This window comes from Alosa alosa, chromosome 9 (assembly GCF_017589495.1).
Source record: "Alosa alosa isolate M-15738 ecotype Scorff River chromosome 9, AALO_Geno_1.1, whole genome shotgun sequence".
NCBI classification, from domain to species: Eukaryota; Metazoa; Chordata; class Actinopteri; order Clupeiformes; family Clupeidae; genus Alosa; species Alosa alosa.
Window position 1 is genome coordinate 7,915,372 of NC_063197.1, and position 22,371 is coordinate 7,937,742.

Sequence of the window (22,371 nt, forward strand, 5' to 3'; positions counted from 1 at the left end):
TGTGCAGCCTGCCTACAGCATCAGCACGTGTGGGGTGGGGTGTGCTCGGGTCATCCCCTTAGGACAAGGACACCCTTCATCGAGGACATCACAGCTTTACTAGTAAGAGGTCCTTCACCTGTGCAGATCAGCTGTTCCCAATATACCACTACCCCACAGTGAGCGTTTCATGGGAGCGTGCGGTCATCCGTATGGTTAAAAAGCACAGAGAGCAGTCAAGGAAGGACCTCAGTGCTCAAATGAATCCAACTTAAAATGCCTAGCCCGAGATCTGGAGCAGTGGAGGACCATTGTGAACGTCAAGATCACAAGCTTTCCCAAAGACAAGGTTTTTGCAGGTTTCATCAAGTTACATTAAAGTTCAAAATTTGTATCTGTTATCAGTTGCAGGTTTTTTTACATTGTGATATATCTGTACCATTGAGAGAAAGAACTACAATGCCGGAGACCTGGTCTATGAAATTCTTTTTGTCTTTGTTTATTTAAAAACACAAAACTGGGAGCTAATGTGCGAAGACCAGTGCTCGTTGGCAGCAAGCAGAAACATTTGGATTTGCGGCTTTTGCTTTGGTGGCATTGCACCTTTTGTTTTGTGCCTTTGGTTTTCTGAGTTAAGGGTCAGTTAAGGTTAACGTTAACATTGACGAGGTGTCCGTGAAGTCAGTCAAAAGCAAGTTAGAATAAAGTTTTGTTCAAGGTTAAAAATCACATAATAAAAATCAAAGCGGTGAATCTGATCTAGGAACTTTAATCATTAGGTTCCACATACACACACACACACACTCTTCTCCTAAGAGGTGTGTGTGTGGGTGTGTGTGTGTGTGTGTGTGTGTGTGTGTGTGTGTGTGTGTGTGTGTGTATGTGATTATCTTGTCCCGAGAGGAGGTTTATGGGGGGTAGATTGCCACTAGTGGAAACAGTGGGGCTGTGAGGCAGGGGGCTGATTGGAAGCTTATTAAAAGGGATGGGACCCTTGAGGAGTCCTGATGCCTGGTGGTGTAGGAGGATAGTGAGGAGGTGGGCTCCTCTCTCTCTCGTTCCATCTTCCTCTCTTAATCTCCCACTCTCAGATGGCTGTCTCTTTAAATAGCACACATTTAAGGACATTTATATATTTAATTATTATTATTTTTATATAAAAATAAAACACCCACTCCCCTTCGGTAGGGACGAATTCTTCACAGTACACTAATACAAAGAGCTAGAGGAGGAGGAGGCAAGATCCATTTATTTATAAACACATTGGAAAGTCAAAGAGCTTTCTACATGAGCAGATGAAGGAACACAGGCAAAAAGAGGAAGAAGCAGCAAGAGGAAGGAGGAACAAGAACAGAACAGCTCAGCTCAGCTCCTCCCCTCTCCTCTCCCCCCTTCCATTCTGAGAGAGTGTTTCATTATTCATTAGCAGAGGGAGACAGAAGCCAAATCTAGCCCAGGTCTCTGGACTCGAGGCTGTTTTACTTACTGCCTTACGGCTCATTGATTTGCACCTCATTACAAGGAGACTCTTCTGCCCCCCCCCCACACACACACACACACGTCCTCTCCGCTTTGCTCTTTAACCTTCCTGCTAATGCCATCTCACACCCAAGGTTTATGGAATCATCCAGGGTCATTAGTCTTCATTTAGTTTGCGCAAAATAACCCATTATCATATATAAATACAGACATGTACTGTATGCACACACCCAAACACACTGTATACGATGCACAGCAGTTTGCTTCTGTTCGCTTGTTTTTACGGACAATGTTATCACAGTATATTGCATCCCTGAAATAGCACTACCTGTGTGACCCACGGGAGCTCATATAAAGGGTGACACTGAATGACACTTGATTTAAGACCTCGATGCATCACACTATTCAGGTCAATCTCAGCCGGCAGCCGTGGGTCTGCCAACATCATGAACAGATGAAAAGATTGATCGCCATAGACGTGCTCTATATTAAACTCTAACGTAATAAAGGCACGCACGCACACACACACACGGGTTGTGTGTGTGTGAGGCAGTGAAGTATGATTGGGTTAAATATCCGTGCCTGTCCGGAAGGGGAACTAAATTGCATATCACAGCAGGAAGGTTACACAATCAGGATAAGGAAGTCTTCTGCATTGGTAGGGGCCATCAGCAGGGAAGATGAGGAAATGGCCTCCATTTTTAACAAACTCAACAATCCAGGCCATCAAATCACTAAGCTGCTGTCTTTGATGACTCCTCCTTATGCCCAACCCTACTGGACAGACACACACATACACAAATCAATGACTGGGAAAATCAATAAACAAATAGAATCCTGCATCTGACGGTATAAATATGGACTAATCATAAACCTGGACCCATAGATATGAATACATATTTATATCTATGTCTAGACTACTGTAAAAGCCTGATGTCAAAGCCTGATGTCAAACTAATAACAGCAAATCGTAAACAGATGATTGCTGATGGCATGGATAAGCCTGATTGGCTAGTAATGCCTAGCAACAGACAGGATGGTATGTAACCAACAGGCTGCTGAGATATGGCTCCACTCAGGCGTGAACGGAGCGTGAGGAGCAGTGTTAACCTGACAAAGGTGTTAACTTCACACAACCACTTCAAATGCTTTTGACTGCAAAGGCATACTGAGTGAATGCCAGCTATATGAACTCTTCTTTTTGATATATTCCAGCAACCCTAACTGAAATGGAATACCACTGAAACATTTTAAAATGGCTCAAGATTGAAATGGCAGCGCCACAAACGCCCCGGCACCATGCGTCACCATGAGCAGGTGGCTGTGCCCATTGAAGTGAGTGGTGGTAGTCATGTGGCACTAAAGCCCAATCTCCTGCCAGGGCACCGACTACACACACGGCTGCCAATTAGTGCCATCTCTCCACAGCCGCTGATCAGCGCATGGCACTGGAAGTCATTAGTGGCCGCTGGCCACTGCTGCATGTCCGACCCGGCTCACACGACAGCCGGAGACGAGCGGAGACAACACCAATACAACATACAACACCGTGTCACTGCTGCCATTGCCTTGACCTTCGTCCTGACATGCTCCCTATACACTGGCTGTTAAATACCTCTCCAAGACACACACACACACAAGCTGAGTCACTCACTCACTCACTCCCTCCCTCTCACACACCTTCACTCTTTTCAAACACTCCCCCACTCGTTGTTCAGCCTGATCTTAGTGACCTTGTGTGTATTGAAGTGTGTGTGTGATGCGTTTGTGTGTGTGTGACAGAGGGATCCGCCCTTACATCCTCTGCCTACCCATCCAGCAGAGAACACTGGTACGGATCTGGCTCAGTCGAAGCCCAGTTTGATGTGTGTGTGCACACATATTATATTTATTTATATATATATATATATATATATATATATATATATATATATATATGCATGTTTGTCTATGTGTATGTGAGTGTGAGCGTGCATGTGTGCACACACAGTGAGAGAAATAGAACAAACAGAGCAATCTGGGCCAGGCCATCGCAGGCCTCCAGACTGTGCAGTCGTGACTGGCAACTGAGCTCGCTGGAGAACACAAGGAGCTGGGTGCGTGTGCACACACACACACACACACACACACACACCTCTGTATCACTCTCTGGAGAGCGCTTGCATTCGTTTAGTGTCCCAGGGTATTTATGTGCAGACAAACTGTTGACAGAGAGCGTGGCCCTGAGAGAGAGGGGGGCGCGGTACTGCCTGCCTGTGGAGGGGGCTGCCTATGAGGAACATGACATTTCAAAGGGATTCACATAACGTATGAATCATCCTCCAAGCCTCTCCTCACACACACAGACACACAGCTGAGAAGTATGTGGGAGTATGTGTGGACCATCTCATTTCCTCATTAAGCCCTCGGTCAGGCCAGATGAGCTGCAGCAATATATATATTGCTTGAGAGAGAGAGAGCGCAAGAGTGCAAGAGAGAGAGAGAGAGCGCAAGAGTGCAAGAGAGAGAGAGAGAGCGCAAGAGAGAGAGTGAGAGAAGAGAGCGAGAGCAAGAGAGAAAGGCAGCAGCGCTACCTCCACACATTCATATCAGCAGCCTGTATATCACACAGACTCCAGCCCTCGTCCTACATCCACACCAACACAACAAGCCAGCAGCTTAGCTTTGTACAGTCAACACAGCAGTACTGGAATACTGCATTCCCGCTACACAGACTGGAGCAGTCAGCAGGTGGCTAATCTTTCAGTAATTGTGTGGTCGTCATTCAGTAGGTCAAGCCCCTGCTAGCAACTTTATCAGTAACAGCACTATTCATACACATTGGTCAGTTAAAGTTTTTTACAAATGCAGAAATGGAAAAAACAAAACAGAAATGGAAAAAGAGAACAATAAAGGTAAAGTGCATTATAAAAGACCACAGAAAAATACACAATTAAAAAGAAAGCTACAAGAGAATAACAACAAGTAACAGAATGGTTTCTGATCGGTACAGACCCGGCAGAGGTCAGAGCCAGATTCCAATGGCATCGAAGACTTAACACCAATGAGCCACTGTTGAATGTTTAAATTTTTCAAAACAAATTTGGAGGGGGGGAAAGAAAATTACTGCATGACATTAAAATCCATAAAAATGTATGTATGGATGAACCCCTATAATCCAGACTATTCATTTTGTGTATGGATACACCACTATAATCCAGACTATTCATTTTGTGTATGGATACACCCCTATAATCCAGAGTCTGCTGTTGCCTAGGCTCTAGCTCCCCTGAGGTCACTTTGACAGACACAGGTCACATATTGGTAAAAAGATGCAACTAAGCCACTGAGACACACAAACAAACCCAAACACACGCACACACAGAAAGAAGCGTTCAGACAGGTGAAGTTTGAGTGGTGGTGTGTGTGTGTGTGTGTGTGTGTGTGTGTGTGTGTGCGCGTGTGCATCTCTCCTCACCTGCACCTCGCTGGTCCTCTGGCGGATGCTCTCCTCCTTGTCGCGGATCTCCTGCTCCACGGAGCTCTTCTCCCTGGGGGCCCAACACAGCACGCATGAGTACTTAATGACCGAGGAGACGGCAGGGAGGCCCAGCCAACCCCCGACACCCCCGCAGCTACTGGCCACTGGTGCGCTCTCACCCTCCACAACCATCACGGACAGAGACGAAGAAGAGAGATGCACACGAGAGGGAGACTGGACAGACTTGACTGGAGGACTGTACCACAGGCGCACTCGCACTCAAACACAAACACACACGACGTGCTCGCACACGCAAGCATGCACGCAAGCATGCACGCTCTGGGCTTCGGAGGGGGAAAGAGGATTCTGATTGGACTGCAAAAAGGGAAGGAGGGAGGCGGAGAGAGAGAGAGAGAGAGAGAGAGAGAGAGAGAAAGCTGGAGAGATTTATGGCGGTAGAGAGAGAGGGAGGGACAGAGGGAGCGAGCAAAACAGAGAGAAGGGAGAGGAGGAGGAGACAGAGGGAGCAAGAGAGAGAGGGAAGAGAGAAAAGAGGGATGTGCAGATGGCTGTCAGGAGGGAAGCTTTAGAAACAGGAGGAGGAAAGGATGGGAGGGAGAGAGGGGGGGCTGACAGCTCTGAGCCTCATCTTCACATCTCCATCTGCCTCTACCTCACCCAGCCCCCACTACAGACACAGACAGAGAGAGAGAGAGAGAGAGAGAGAGAGAGAGAGAGAGAGAGAGAGAGAGAGAGAGCCCTGTAGGGCCTGTCTGACACTATGAGACAGACACATAACCTTTAAAACCTCATTCAGCATCACATCAGGAGATTATTTCAGCATGCTGCTGTATTAGAGCACAGAATCTGGCCTGAATATGTAGATCCAGGAAGTGCCATCTGAGATTTCAGAGAGGACATTTTCACTAATGTACAATGAGTCAATGTTTAGTCTGGTTTGATCTAGATTAATTTAAAACACATACACACAGACAGACACACACACACACTTTCATTTGAACAAGCAAGTAACACAGAAGGGGAAGTGATGATTCAATATGAATCTGACAGGCTTGCAAAGAGATGGGATTCAAGACGATTCACTGCAATGTGGTAAGGAAGATAGCATTAGACTTTTAGCAGAAATAACCCCTTTTTTTCATTTTTAAAAAAAGTCCCATAGAAGAACATTTCTGAAATGAATGACATATGATACGTTTAAGTGCTACCCTCACTTCTGATTTGCAGGTGTTCATAGCCATGTATATGAGAGGGAATGTTTTGCTCTCTTCAGATGAAAAGGCTCTCATCAGAAACCTACTGACTGCACTAATAAACTGGTCTAATAAAGCACTCTTCACACCTCTCTTTAAATGATCATGGCTTCCTGAGACAGGCGTACTAAGACAGCTTTGACCCTGATGTCTGCTGTGAGTATGAACCATGGTCAACATCTCTTTTGCATGATTCGTTTTGCTACAGCACATCACAATACAACAATAGCCTGGTATGGCCATCTCTTCAGTATAATGTTGGTGCACAGGAGCCATGTATAATTCCTGAAAAACACACAAGACATCCACTGATACAGCTACCAAGAGCATTCACACAAAAAAACACACACACAAAAAAACTCCAAAAGAAGCTCAAACTTCACCACTGAAGTGTGACACACACACACACACACACACACGGAGTTGGAAGTTCTCTCCAGGGATTTGGGAGCGGTGCAGAATGCAGCCAGAGTGGGCTGGATACATAAGAACAGAAGCAGAGCCGACGTGGATGGAAGGAACGGGGTTTCTCTTCTGGAAGAACGAACGCGGCCTTGGCAACGATCCCAAAGACCTATCAGAGAACACCAAAGCCCGGCACCCTGGATCACCTCAACATGACCCTGGCAGCCAATCAGAAAGGAGAGCCATGGCCTTGCCATGGCTCGTGAGGAGGGGGGGGGGGTCGGCTTCTTACCGCTCTCCAGAGGGGGCCCGTCGCCGTGGTGACCTCAGGCAATCCCACACAATGCGCATCATCTTTGCGGCTAGTCTCGCTCCATGTTGAAGTTGAACCAACCAGCCTGTCGGTCACGCTCGCCCTCCATCTCCTCCCTCTCCTCTCTTACTCACTCCTCTCTCACTCCCTCTCCTCAGGTTCCAAACCCTTCCTCCAGCTCAGCCTTTACCTTCAGTCTGTCTGTCAGTCTCTCTCGCTTTTCCAGAAAAGGGAAGCGAAGAGAGAAACTCCACTCTCGTCTCTTTCTCACTTTCTGTCCTCACCTGCTCAGCAGGACGAGCAGAGCAGAGCAGAAACGAACTGTACTGTGCTGTGGCGAGCGTTGATAAAAGGCCGTCTGCTCTTTCTCAGAATGAGGAGAGCAGGAAGACGAGAGACCTGGGGGGGGGGGTGTTGGAAACACCCTTACAAAGGCTTTGTGTAAATCAGCTCTCATTCTCTACCTCATTTCCTCTCTGCCTCTCTCCCTCGTCTCTCTCTCTCTCTTTCCTTTCCTTCCTTCCTTCCTTCCTTCTGACAGCCTTGAGGTTGTGATCACATTGAGGGGCAATCCCCCAGAGACCAGACTGCACACACACACACACCTCACTGGCTCGCTCACACTCACACACACACGCTTACACACTCACAAACTCACACACTCGCAAACACCTCTCCGATCGAGCCCTCGACTCTCTCCCAGTCAGTCACTTCTCGTGTGTGATGGAAATCCACTCTCCTGCTACGGTGTGCTGCATGTCCACACATGCCCTGCTGTAGCATAGTGGACTAGAGAGTGTGTGTGTGTGTGTGTGTGTGTGTGTGTGTGTGTGTGTGTGTTCAGACAGCAGAGTGGTCTCCACTGCTGCATGGGCCCCATTTTACAGAGTCACAGTGTAACTGGACCAGATCAGTCAGAAACTAGCAAGAGCATCTGGACAAAGACATTGTTCTCCAGTCCTTTCTCTCTACAATTTCACCATGATGCAGTAGTTGATGAGCAAGGAGAAGACAGACCAAGAACATAATAACAACACCACCACCACCACCACATGCATTTCTATAGCCGGGTTTCAATCCTTCAGAATAGGCCATGCTATATTCACTCTTCATACAACCGACTAAAACCTCCAGCCAGCCCTGTTTCTTTGGAAACATCACACAGTAGCAGATGCAAGAGAGTGTGATGAGGAAGAATCCCTTCATTACTACTAGGATTAAAAACTCCTAATATTATCCAAACAGGTCCAATGACTAGGGCATCAAGCTTCAGTTCAAAATGAAAATGGCACTACTGCTGCTTTTAAACATGTGTTGGTTCAGGAAGTAGCGCAATACGTGGGCAGGATTAATTGCGACCTTCACGATTTACCAAATTGCATTTGCTGCAACTCAGAGTTTTACAAACATATGGCATAACAAAACAAACAAAAAAACATAATTTTTATTGAAGCATCCTTGATTTCAAAGTAGGGTTTTAAAAAGTGTGCTTCTCTAATAGCAACTGTTCACTGCTTTACAATACGTGTAACAATACATGCTCTTTCCACACCAAAGTCCAAGCACATCTAATCAACACACACAGAAAACGTACAATTTATCTACTTACTTCATTATGCTCAACTGCACATGACAACTGAACACTAGACTAAGCCATTTGTAATGGTCTCACATTCTGCCCATGAAAACTACAAAGAAAGTGCAAACCAGACACAAAAATAGTAGTGTTATAGTAGTGCTTGGTGTGTGTGTGTGTGTATGGAGGGTGATTGTAGCCCTTACTACTGTTAACACCCGAGGCAAAAACCCTCAGAGCTGTGCATGATCTGACCAGAGGAGTGTGTGAAAGCATGTGTGTACTCAAGGCGTGGTGTGTGTGTGTGTGTGTGTGTGTGTGAGAATGTGGGCAGTGACGGCGCGCAGGCAGCTCATCTCACCTCTGGAGGTCGACTATCTCGTTGCTGAGGGAGTCCAGCTCCTTGATGGCAGAGAAGTCAGCAGCCTGGCATGCCAGCGTGGCGTTCTGCGCAGACAGAGATCGGTGCAGCCGGGGCATGGGGTGGGTGGTGTGGAGGGGGAGCGGGAGAAGTGTGGAGGGGGTGTAGAGAGCAGATGAATGCAGGGTTTAACATTCATCTACCACTGCAGGGCAGTTTTCCCCTCTCATATTCCACAACAACAATAACAACTACAACAAACCACATCACATTAACAGGACACACATGGAGCTCACACACACACACACACACACACACACACACACACACACACACACACACACACACACACACACACACACACACACACACACACTTCTTTATGGAATGAGAGAAAGCAATGGTGAACACTGGTACAGGTGATACATGGCAGCCTTGTTTCAATGGCCAACGCTCTAGTTCATGACCACTTCATTTCTATGAGATTTGACCAATCCAATCACACATGGACATTGAAGGATCGACATAAATGCACCAACATACATGGCATTGAAGAGGAACCACTGAAAAGTGACAAGGAGGTGTTATGTGGAAAAACAGGGAGAGAGAAACTGGATGCAAACCAGTGTAATAAAAGGCGACACACAGGTGTGTTTTTATAAGGGTGGGGGGTAAATGGGGGTTTTGAGCACCCACCTTGTGCACAATGCACGAGTCATGAGGAAGAAAGCAAAGAGAGACAGCGATCGCACACAGACGGGGTCAGAGAGACAGACAGGGTCAGAGAGACAGACTGGGTCAGAGAGACAGACAGGAGCAAGCTAGAAAAAGCAAAAAGCCCACACCACAGGGAGAAGGTCAGTCCAGGATTAGTAAAGTGACAACAGAACAGCTCGGTCAAGCACAGATACTCTCATACAGGCTACATAACAATGCTGCTCATCATCATTCACAACAACACTGTAAAAATCTTTGTTTTTGAATTTTCGAACGAAAGAGCCGGAAATTGATACTTTTACGATTCATCCTTACAACATGGCTCCATATCTTCACATTCCTATAACAGGGTTGTACATCATGGCATACCTGTACTCTACCTGTAAATTAGCTACGATGACATCAGAATCAGTAATGCTCTAACAGAACACTGATGAGCTTTACTGCCTTATAATAACAACTATTGCCATTCCTACATCACGGCTGTTATATTTAAAGGTGCTATAAACGATGTTGGGCAACATGACTTCTGTTGATGTTCAAACAAAACAGAGAAATAGTTCGCTACTCCCTCCCCTCCCGTGCAACTGAAACCCTCCTAAACGCGCATCTCGTCTTTATTGGCTGGAACACTGTTTGTTATGTTTCGTGGAGCAGGGGCCCGTTGCACAAAAATAGGATGAGGGATTAAGCCGGGATATCTTGGTTATCTTGGCTCAATTTATCCGTGATCCGGTTGCACAAAAGCAGGATAGGGGGCAGTAGGATATGTTATAGTATAAAGTTACCATGGAGATACATTCTGTGGAGCTAGCCTGCTCCAGACCAGGCTAAGTTCCAGGATCTATTTAATCTCATCCCTTATCTCAGTCAGCAGTCACCACAAATGAAAAAACAATACTTATTCCACTGCCCACTACACATTGTTATCACATATAACTAGACCCACTGTCATTATTTAAACATTTGTGATCATTAATTTCAATAATTTTGGATAAATGATGATTTATAGATGATGTTGCAATCATTAGATACTTTACAGTTTCCCATAGACTATAAGGCTATATATAAAATGACGGAATATTAAGGCCACAGAAAAAAATCCTAATTCCTCTGCAGGACATATTTAACTGAAATTTAAAGCATGCATATTAACTAATTTAACACATATTGGTCCCTCACCAGCCGACCACTGTCGTCATCAGAGAAGATCGCTTTCCTTTATCACTGTGGTGGTGTTGCCTTTCTTTTTAATTATGTCTTTTACAAACTCACCATTCCCGACCTGTCGTGCGACAATGTGACGTCACGGGAGCACCGTAACCATTTATACTCGCGCGTGGTGGAATATAGTTGCAATATTCTCCTAAACAGAGGTGTTGCTGTTGTGAACAGGCCATCGCTACCTACTTTACACCATAGAAGAAGCAATGAAGCCGCTCTACTTGCCATGGTAAATCAGTGAATCTGTGATCGGTGGCGGGGTCTATTTGAGGGAGCAGTGAGCGCGCACTTATTCAGGATAGGTTTCACCTGGCTTGATGAATCCGTGTCTGCTCATCCTGGCTTGGTCTTTGTGCAATCAATTAACCCTGGACGCCCTTGTTTTGGATTCATTTAGCTCAGCTCAGTCACTTATCCTGGATGTCTTGATCCTACTTTTGTGCAACGCGCCTCTTGTTGCACAAGTTTGTTTTTGTTGCCATTTGCGGAGCCTGGGCAGAGACCACGTCTACAGAGACCACGTTTTTGTACTGTGTTCAGGGGACAGGCAGCTAGCGCATAGTGAGAAAATATTTTGCCTAAAAAACATGTGACATCGCTTACAACACCTTTAAGTGAGAGTTATTGTTCTCGCTCACGGTACAATGTTATGACTAACTCACAGAGACTGTGTGTGGCTGTGAGGATGATTACCTGGGCAACTCTGTCAGCCGGGGGGATCATTTCGGCCGTGAGGGCCTGGGGAGGGTCGACACCCTTGGTCAGCTTCTGGTTGATGAGATGCAGTGCCAGGGCAAACTGCTCTCTGGTCAACTTGCCAATGTCCCCGATATCACACAGCTCCCTATGCCACATCACACACACACACACACAAACATTTCCATTTTTATCATTTATTCATTACATCCACAAAGCTTTTCAGTGCATTATTACGATGTGAGAAACGGCATTGCGAGACACCTAGTTTAGCAGACACATGCTTTAGTAGAAGTTTTAGTTTCTTATTATGACACATAGGCCTACTGCAAAGGATTTGGTCAGAGGGGTATTTCACAAAACCTAGATAAGGGATTAAGCTGGGATTTTGATGGAGGGATTAAGATGAATTTAGCCTCGACTTGGTTTCACAAAAAAAGATGGCACATAAGTTACCATGGGGATTTATTCTCTGCACCTAGCCTGGTCCCAAGCTAAGTTAATTCTAATGGTAATTATGTTGTCTTATTGGTTCAGCTAGCCGTCATTCACATCAGACCTCCATGCTAATTTTTAAGGAGCTTTATTCCATTTATAAACTATTTGCTAAATATATTTGCTCGCAAAACAAAACAGATTGTCTGCCTACTAACATATGGTTATTATTTTAATTGTGATAGCCTTATAATTATTAACATAGGCCTAGGTACTCATTGTTTGCTTATTTTATTGATAGACCTATGATGAATAGCCTACTGTAGTTGATTGGAAGTGGGGGGTTTCGAAGGTATTTTCAACTATAATATTAAGGTATATCATACTATGTGCATCTTTGCAGTGGCAAGCGCCTTCTTAATGATGTTATGTGTCGAGACAAAGAAGCACTCACACGGGTGCATACGTGAATTTGCACTCAGTTATCTACCACTTACTTCTGCTGTTTTACAGAAATAGCCATGATTCCCCATTCCAAAAGGATAACTTTACTTCAGTGTTAGTCTATATCAAAAGCGGTTGTTCACTTTGTGTGAATGACTATATTTTCCGCAAGGTCTTTTTATTCCAACCGTGGCCACTTTGGAGCAGAAACAGAACGCAGCGACACATCCTGAATTACTTTTACACCTGGCTTGACATAGTCGCCCTACTCATCCTGAATTGGCATTAGTGAATCGAAGTTGAGCTAGGATGACCAGACAACGCTATGTCAAACCTCGCTTTATCACTTATCTTGGATGTCTTAATTCTGCCTTTGTGAAATACCCCTCAGGTCATCTTAATACAATACAATACAAAAAATAAATAAATAAATAAATAAATAGGTTTGCCCAGACCAAACTGTCGTTTACAAATTTATATAGTAGCATTAATGTTAACTGAATACATTTTTTATAGTGAAGCCTTTACACTACATGATTATCATCAGACCCACCAGATGCGTGCCAGTGTAGCGGAGGGAAGCCCTGTACGGAGGAAGATGTCCCTGACCTCAGGGCCAGACACCAGGCCATCCATGTCACTGTCCGTTTTACTGAACAGCTCGTCATACTTCGCTTTGTCTGCCAGGGACACCACCCACTGCAGAGACAACAAAGAAACACACAACACACACACACACACACACACACACACACACACACACGTCTTAACCAAGCCTCACCATCAACAGACATCTCCATCATTAGATGCAGCCATTTTTATCCAAAGTGAACTTAGGATCTTGCAACATTCGACCTAGCGACATCGCTAACCACTGCTCCCTCACACACCCCAACAATAACAGCACTGTATGGTACACAGACAAAAATGTTGTAGAGCAAACTGCCCAGCTCTCCATCATCACTAGTAAGTACTGAGGATCAGTAAAGTTACTAATATCAATATTAAGTATATTAGTAGCATTGTTAGCCGTGATGTTTGTAGTATTATAGGTATTCGGCACAAGTGCAGACCTGAGGCGCCGTTATTGTTTTGGCAGGAGGGGGCAGTGTTTTGGCGGGGGCAGGCGGGGGCGCACGGGGCTCCTTCAGGGAGGGGTGACGGCAGTAAGGGCATAACTGGGGGGGTGGTGGATTTCTTCCGCTTTGATAGGGGCACCAAGGCAGGGGGCAGAGACATGGGCACCGTCTCCTTCTCCAGAGCTCTGTAGACCAGGTACATGGCCTGCAGCAGAGAGAACACACACACACACACACAGATAGGCATAAACAAACTCTGTAGTGCAATTCCATTACTTGTTATCAGCAATGCTAGAGAACTTGATCAGTAGCACTGGGTGGATTATTGCTTAAAACCAACTTAGTAACTGTTAAGTAATTTGTGGGTTGTTATGAACTTGTGTTGATTAGACCTATTTATTGCCATGAAACTACCCTCTTATAACCAATCTGTAAAGTAAAGCGGCAGCACAAGACCTCTGCACACCAACTACTGAAATAGTATCAAATTAAATGTCCCCTTTTTGCTTACACTAATGCACTGATGCCTTGACGCTCTAACACTAATCAATGATGTGGTTACTGCGAGCATTTTTAGACCTGGGAGGAACTCAATCTTCCTGAACTGAGCTGCGTCTTAAAGGAAGTGGAATGCTCCGTGCACATTTGACTGACATACGTCTTCGACGTGCAGTCTCAATTGTTGGGAGGAACACGATACCCCGCCCATACGGTGTTGATGATGCAATTCTCGTCACAGGCTGCGTGCGCGGGGCACAGACATCAGGACTATACCGGACCTATGACTTTAACCTTCAGGAAACAGTCGCACTCTCAGCCCTAGCTGGAGGCAGTTAATCAATCGGCGTACTAACAGCTCCAGACAGCCTCCATTCAAGTCATTACACGCCAGTTTATTTATACTGACAAAACTCAAGAGAGCGAGACAACAACCATCAAGAACAAGACAAGAATCCATTAGCCTCAAGGATGGCCAGAAAGAGGAGGATGTCAATTTAAAATATTGATGGCAAATAAGCACATTCAGATGGGGAGGACGGAAGTCTTCAAAGGCTCCTCTGAAGGATGCTCTCTGGCAGTTAAGTCTGGCTGCACGTCGCTGCCCATCTGTTGTGTTTGGGTCAGGGCTCCAGACTAACTTCTTTTATAGGAGCACAGTGGCCCCCAACTGAACATTTTAGGGGCGCAACCAGAAAATGTAGGGGCACACACCGTAAATCAACATGCTAACCAAATATTCACACTACTAATTTCCACTGATTTCCACTGTATTACTAATAAATACTTTGATAAAGAATGTAGAAATTACAATGTCACATTCAGTGACAATTCAGTGTCACATTTTATTGTGCACTTTTGAAACTCTGATTTACAGCCTCTTGTCTTCTAAAAGCAACCGGCAGTGGCTTTTTAATTTAACATGTCATGGCATACTCTATGCTTGAGGCTAAGATTGTGTTTAACTAGTGTTACGTCCCTGTATGTTTTATTAGTGTTTGTTTGCTTTGGTCTGTCCTGTGTATGTTTTGTTGTGTTTCAGACAGTCTAGCAGGGGGCTTAATTGCTGGGCCAGCCTATAAAAGGTGCCGGCTGACGTCATCCGGGAGCTCGTTCGTTTGCTCGTTCGCTTTCGGGATTTTGGTTGGGTTTGCCGCTGCCATGCCACGCCGCTCCGCTGCTTCGGGCAAGCCACGCGTTCTCCGTCGCTCCTGCCTGCTCTTAGAGTGAGAGTCCGGGAAAAGGCTGGGGATTGCCTGGGCCTGTGCTCCAGGCCTTTCGTTTTGGACTTCTGTTGCAGCCTTAGTTTTTGTTCTATAATACTTTTTCTTATGTTTTTTGTAAATAAATATTTTTGCATTGATCCTCCGCAGTAGTTTTTGGCCGTCTCCTATCTTTTGCTCATGTCCCACAAAACCCCTAGACATTGGAACGTGACACTAGTGTATTGTGTTTAAACTGCGAAGTGCCTGTACTATCAGCAAACTGTGTTCCCCGCAGTTCTGGGGTAGCGACTGCAACATCTGCAGTTCATGGAGTTCGTCTCCTTACAGTACCTCAACCAGCCAATGCCAATGTGGTGAATTATTCAAGGTGACACTGTTGCCATTATCTGAACATCATAAGGAGAGTCATTAGGAAGGATTACACTACCATAAACAGATGCAGGGCCACTTACCACAGCAAATTCATCTCTGTCGAGCATGCCATCTCTGTCAATGTCGCTTAACTCCCACACCTGCCACGTAAATACATACATACAGGGAGGGGGAGAGAGAGAGAGAGAGAAAGAAAGAAAGAGTGAAAGAAAGAGTGAAAGAGAAAGAGAGAAAGAGACAGAGAAACGGAAAGAGAAAGGGAAAGAAAGAGAGGGAAAGAAAGAAAAAGAGAGAGAAAGATTTGTGTCAACCATATGTAGGTACTGATCATCAATGTTAAGTCCCTCTGATTACCTAGTCCAAGGACCCTCCTTAGACTACAGATGTTCTCTGACTCTGCGTACTGAACGTGCTGATGTACAGTCTGACAATACTCCCACCCAGTGGATCTCACAGACACATGCACCACACGCACACTTACTGTATCTTGGCTATTCCTGTCTGGCCATGTGACAGATGACTCGACTGGTAGAGTATCCGTCTCAGAATACCCACCGTCTGATGTAGTATATTTTACTATATTCACCGAAGACATCCTACCATAATTGGATCAATGCAATGGTCAGTTATGACCCTCCCGCTTCATTCATGTTTGGTATGGGCCAGAAGTGTTTCTGCAGGTCAGTTGACAGCTACTGGTATCCCTCTCTAAGTTGTGTGTGTTGCTGAACACTCTAAACATTTTTCTGCATTTTTAAAAATGGCATAATATTTAAAATATTTTGCTGTTGAGGTCTCGGTGTCTGCTCCCTGGGTGGTTCCTCACCCGGCCCAGGACGTCTACAGGCAGCTTGGAGTTGAGCAGGACTGGTTTGACCTTATCCCCTGTGAGCATGCCCCCGACGGGCGACAGGCTTTCGAAGATGGCATCGAATTTCACCTTCTCGTCCGCCTATGAATGACACACACACACGATATGAGGACAGTGAGTGACTCCATGTCAGCATACGCAAGACCTTGAAAAAAAATATTCTTGCTAATCAACTAATGGGAGGGTGGAAGGATATACTAGGGACAAAGTCTAAAGTCTAACAAAAGCTGGCTTAATAACTAGGCAAAATCTATTTGTAAATGTAACAGCATGAGAAAGATCCTAAGCACAAACAGAGGTGGGTCAGTTAAAAGCTGCCTCACGCCCCATGATCCCGTCAGTTCATGCACGACAACTTTGTTCATACATCGACTTTGCACTGCCCAGCATTCAAATTGGGGCTCTGGACGTGTCTGGATGTGACTAGCCACAAGAGATCATGCAATGTTAATTCAGCAATTCCAAGTGAAACGACCAATGGTGACAAGCGAATTGATGTAAATGGGGCTTTAGGAGAGGAAAACAAAAACAAAACATAAATAACAAACATACCTTGACCGCCCATGGGGCGTCTATGGCCACTCCTGCGGGCAGAAGCGGGCTACTCGTATCATGCTGGAGAGAAAATGAATTGCATAGACAGTTAAGACACCACCAGCCATAGATTCACACTCTAGTTGACTTCAGTTAAGTTACTGCAATATCAGCAGACAAAGTGCTGACTGTACACCCAGATAACCCAGATAAGCCGACTGCAGTTACTCAGACTTCTGGATAAGGCTACAATGGTTCCCTTAACGATAAACAACCAGGGTGTGAGAGAGTGACAGATTGAGAGAAGAGGAAGAGAAAGAGAAACGACTCACAAATTTGGGGGGAGGAACGGCTGCGTTGAGACTCTTCAGTGCCACCTCGAGCCCATTCTGGGCACAGGCCACTAGTCGGAGTGCAACAAAGAATTGCTGTGGACGGAGACAAAAAGCCAGCGTTAGCTATCCTCATCAATAACTCGTTAACAAACTCAGAAAAGCCTGAAATAGGATCCCCTTAAAGAGTAAACTTATCTGCTCTTGTAAATGTTTATACTCATGTTTGCTTAGCAGACGCTTACAGTAAATCCAAACTGATTTACAATGTAGAATTACAATAAACATTACAACAGCAATAAAAGTAGATGTGAATACATTGAATAGTGTAAATAATATAAATAGGTCATTTAGATTGCACTCCTGTTTTGCTATGCATTTGACTGGCTCAGTACTTGTACTCTGCTCATTGATAATAATGTTCTATCTAATCTTATCTTATCTAAGGAGAGGAGAAGAGTAGCATAGAGCACCTGTTTGTTAAGGCATCCTTTTCGTTCTGAATCTGCCAGATCCCATATCTGACAAATACAAAACAGATATTAAGCAAATTAACAACAACATAGATGTAAACTAATGAATTATTTCTGCAATGTAACAGAAATGTGTGTTTCTGTTCAGGCAGCACTCTGAACAAATGCAAAATGTACAATTTATAAATATAATGTACTGCTTCACATATCAAAAGACATCCAGTTTTTTTGTAAAACATAGTTGTGAGATTTTATTTTTTAATTTGCAAATCTTTTCTTTTTTTCTTAATTCAGGAAACAGATACCAAACACAATACATGTAATGCTTAAAAAAAGTTTTTAGTTTGTTTACCTTGCCCAGCACAAGATCTGCCAGGCCTGATCTCTTTAGGAAGAGGGCAGCATCTGCTGCTGGTACACGTCCACTGCCCTGACGGATCTACCTGCAGAGGGTCAGAGAGAGCTGGCATCAGTCCACACACACACGCCCACTTTCACACACACGCACGCACGCACAGGATTCTGCCAGAACATTAAGGCCAAACACGTGACATACACTTGCTGTGTTCTGAACCATATAGGCAGTGATGGGTGGAAAATGAAAATATTAAAATATTTGTATGACTATGTACAAATATGTCCCAAAAGCACAGCCTATGTGCAGGAATGATTTCGGAGTTGAGATAAGGGGCATTTGACTTCATAATTCACACACATCAAAGGGGAAAGATGCTTATACTAAAGCAATCACTTTGGTGAAAGCATTGGCTTTAATGATTGACCAGAGCTACCCACTGCTTCAGGGAGATTTCATCCCCTCTTTTCTCTGGATTGGAAGTTGGCTCGTCATGATTAATTCATGCTGGTTTCTCCTTACAGGGAGTGTGTTACAGGACATGAAGGCCCATCTTATACTGGGCGCTAATGCTGTGTGGTTTCTATTGCTGCTTCTTCAGACAAATAGGCAGCTGGAGAGGAAGCACCTACCGGTACTATCCCACTATTGCACCCTTGGGAGAGCCCACACAGCTTGTGCTGTGGCCTGGCCCTGAGTCCACATGCATAGCCACAGACACACTCACGGCTGGACTGATGGCATGAGGCGCATCTGGATGTCAAGCTTACCTGTCGATAGTATTTGTCATAGACAGGGTTCCCACTCGAAAGCTGTAGGAAGAAAGGAAGGAAATTATGTTAAAGATAATCTGATTTTTCCAGACAGACTCTGCAGCAGCTCATGAAGGCCAACTGTTCTCTAGCAATACCAGCAAAAAATGTTTCAGTGGGCTTGTTTCAGACACTAATTCACCCATTTGATTCATGATGAGCTTACAGCTGATCATTAGCCTGACAACGATCAATGCTAAACAAACACAACAGAGTTAAGAACATCTGTAGGAAATCTGATGCGCTGCTTACTCCGTAAGTAACGTTCCACATTTGTACATCCAAAGCCATTCTGTGCAGATGGTGTCAGTGTTTTCTTTATACAGCCTGGTCAAAGCGGGGAATGTTCCAGCATCTATAGTGAGAGCTGGTGTGGGCGGGACAGGGGTGTGACACAGCCTTGCCGCCAACCCAAACAAAATAACACTACTCTGTTGTCAGAGCACACAAATCTGACATAATAGCCACAAATGCACTATGGAGCCAGCCAGGCCGAGATAAGGCAATATTCTATCTTACAGGTGATAATGGCCGGGGCTTCACGCCACCCGAATCAAAAACATTTGTTTCCCCATTGCCAGGCTGATAGCCACTGTGAGTATGTCCTAAATCCCGCCTACAATGCACCCTCAATATTACGGTCATCCAAAACAAACGGGGAAGTTGAAGCATTCTACTGTATCAGAAGTTTGCTGTTGCCACCTTTTGTCCAGTGGAATATTAACAGCTAATAAATATTAACACAAATAAAGCACCCTTCACAAGGCGGACTCCTCTATCACATCTATTTACATTTATTCAGATCATGTCCATTATATCACAAGGGCCATTGTCCCTGGAGCAACTTGGGGGTTAAGTGCCTTGAAAGCCAGGATTGAACCCACAACTTTTCAGGCTACTGCGTCCTAGCCCAGCTCCTTAACCACTTCCCTACACTATTACCATGTAACTATTGTTATGTAAACAACTAGACAGTTCATATAGCAACTTTTATCCAGATTTGTTTTCAAGTGATAGTCGCTTTTGTTTACAGTGGTGCATCATAGCTAATCATTCATATTCAATATTAATAAAAAACACTGTCTCAATAAGGAACCTTGATGGCTAAATAATAATTAAAAAAAGTGTGAATTATACCACTCTGGTCATAGATAGCCACTCTGGTAAATTGCTAGCAATGCAGGCTTTGGCATAATGTTAGCGACTAGTTGTCTGACTTGTTTTGGTACCTGACTCCGTTATCTCTGGGTGGCTGAAAGGTGAAGGTGAGGCCAGAGACCCGGCGTGGACAATAGCCCTGAGAAATCCCTGTGGACGCATTATGAAGCCCCAGAAGTGATAATGGGGAAGCGATTCACCTCCATAGGCCTTAACATGCTTTGGCTCCACAATGGGGACGTGGCAAGTTGTTCGAGTTGTTCCAAGTGGTCTCAAACGTCACATTATAGATCAAGCCAGATGCCATGCCATTACACAACACGCCTCTATTAGTGGATTGCTGGCAGGCTATCTACCAACACCAAGGCAGCATTATTCCAGCTCTGTTTGGTTCAGTATTTATATAGCGCCTTGAACACAAACTTTCAGTGCAATGTGCTTTACAGTAATGCACAAAATAAACATGTAGAACAAGCAAAATAAATAAACCATTTAGGCACAGCAAAGTAGGATTATTAAGACCGCTTAGCCTTGTAATATAGAACTAGTAATAAACTCAAATAAATGGTATAAATAAATAAACAGTTGTAAGACTTGAGAAAGGCCATAGGTGTTTTTTTGGATTAAACTATTGGCATATGAGCTGCTAGAGTGGGCAGTCTCCTTCTGTTCTTAAATAATTAAATAAACAAACATTAAGATGCAAAAAACGTTAGGGATTAGGACAAGGCTATGCTAAAAGGTATGTCCTGAGGTGCTTTTTAAAAAAGTGCCAATGACTGTGCCATTCTTACTCCTGTGGCAGTCTGTGTCTAGGCGTGGTGAAGCAGCGGTGATGTCACCGACTAACAATCGGTCAAACCGGGTTCCATTCCCACCACTACGAGTCCGTGTCACTTTGGATAACAGCGTCTGCTAAATATCAGTCAACTTTAAATATCAGTCCACTATACTGTTCCAGAGGCGAGGGCCATGGTAACAGACTGCAGACATGATTTGATTGACTGGAAGTTTAAATCAGAGTCAAGGAGATTTTAAACTTAATGCTCAGAATTTCTCTCTGGGCCTTTGCTGCAACGATTAGGACTTCTGTTGGTTTAAAAACATACAATATTTCCTACATAAAAACATGCCATCAACAGAATGCATTTCAGCAATCACATTTTTCGGTCAGTTCAATATTAGGCCTACGCTACATAATAATTGCGGGTCCAAAGACATTTTAATTTCTTTGGAAACAGTTGCAAACTACACAAATTACTCGGCCCATATAGGGTTCACTTTAAGATATGTTACTGCATGGAATGACTAGCTTACTCCACATACATTGTGAGACATCCAAAGCCAAAAAGTTTTGAAAGTTTAATCCTACTGTTCATCTCCCAACAGGGAAGCACCATCATCTTCATGCAACAGTCTAGTCAGGCTTATAGCCTTTGATTATTTTCAGTCTTGGACAAGCAAACGGTTCCGGCGCCGACAAGAGTGGCAGCACGTCAAGTAGCTCTGTATCTGTGTTTTTTGCTTACTTTTTACTTCGCAACTTTTTGGATTTTTACACACTTTGAGGAGTGTTTTTATTCTATCCTATGGATACGGACATATTGCAACGCTTTAGCGGCAGCAAACTTGTGTACACAAGGAATCAGCTGATCGCACTACGACGGAATGCTGGCTGTGTTCGCGACAACATCCCAGAGGAACTGTGGTGCTTTCGGGGTTGCAGAGCGGGAGTAAAAGTGAAGACGAGGCGTCGGGAGAAGAAATGTAGATACAAGCCCTCAGTTCCATCGATTGTGATGGGAAACGTGAACTCACTAGCTAACAAGACTGACGAACTGGCTGCCCTGGTAAGAAACCAGAGATTATACAGGGAATGTAGTTTGTAGTTTTTTTTTTAAAAACTAAGAAATTCTTGAATTTACCCTGGGGATCAATAAAGTATCTATCTAAGCTTATTGGAGAAAAGCCTTCAATTCCTCTGCATTCCCCCTAGATATGAGGATATCCTGCAGAGCCATCAGCCATTCAGCCTGGATGACCCACACACACGCACAACCATTCACACATATACAAAGACCCCATACGCACACATGTGCACCCTAAAGTATGCACTATGCAGCTTTGTGTTTTGTTCCACGACACACTAAAATATTGTGTGTTTCCAAAACTGACTTCCAGTCAGCCCTTCTGTGCTCGCCAGAGGACATATCTACGGCATCTGGCAGAAGATCCCCGAAACACAGGCTACACAACTGCCATCTTTGCTCCGTTCAGGCTACACAACTGCCATCTTTG

At 44.6% G+C, this 22,371-nt stretch overlaps 1 protein-coding gene across 1 annotated transcript in view; it reads right to left on the reverse strand.

The window, feature by feature from the left end:
* Positions 1 to 22,371, reverse strand: part of eps15 (epidermal growth factor receptor pathway substrate 15) — a 47,806-nt gene that overhangs the window by 22,758 nt on the left and 2,677 nt on the right. Inside the window, 14 exon segments of the mRNA XM_048251840.1 lie at positions 4,916 to 4,988; positions 8,848 to 8,933; positions 11,482 to 11,632; positions 12,917 to 13,062; positions 13,437 to 13,521; positions 13,523 to 13,647; positions 15,619 to 15,678; positions 16,365 to 16,490; positions 16,962 to 17,024; positions 17,276 to 17,371; positions 17,749 to 17,796; positions 18,101 to 18,178; positions 18,180 to 18,191; positions 18,874 to 18,915. Of these exon segments, the coding sequence (XP_048107797.1) occupies positions 4,916 to 4,988; positions 8,848 to 8,933; positions 11,482 to 11,632; positions 12,917 to 13,062; positions 13,437 to 13,521; positions 13,523 to 13,647; positions 15,619 to 15,678; positions 16,365 to 16,490; positions 16,962 to 17,024; positions 17,276 to 17,371; positions 17,749 to 17,796; positions 18,101 to 18,178; positions 18,180 to 18,191; positions 18,874 to 18,915 (1,191 nt within the window).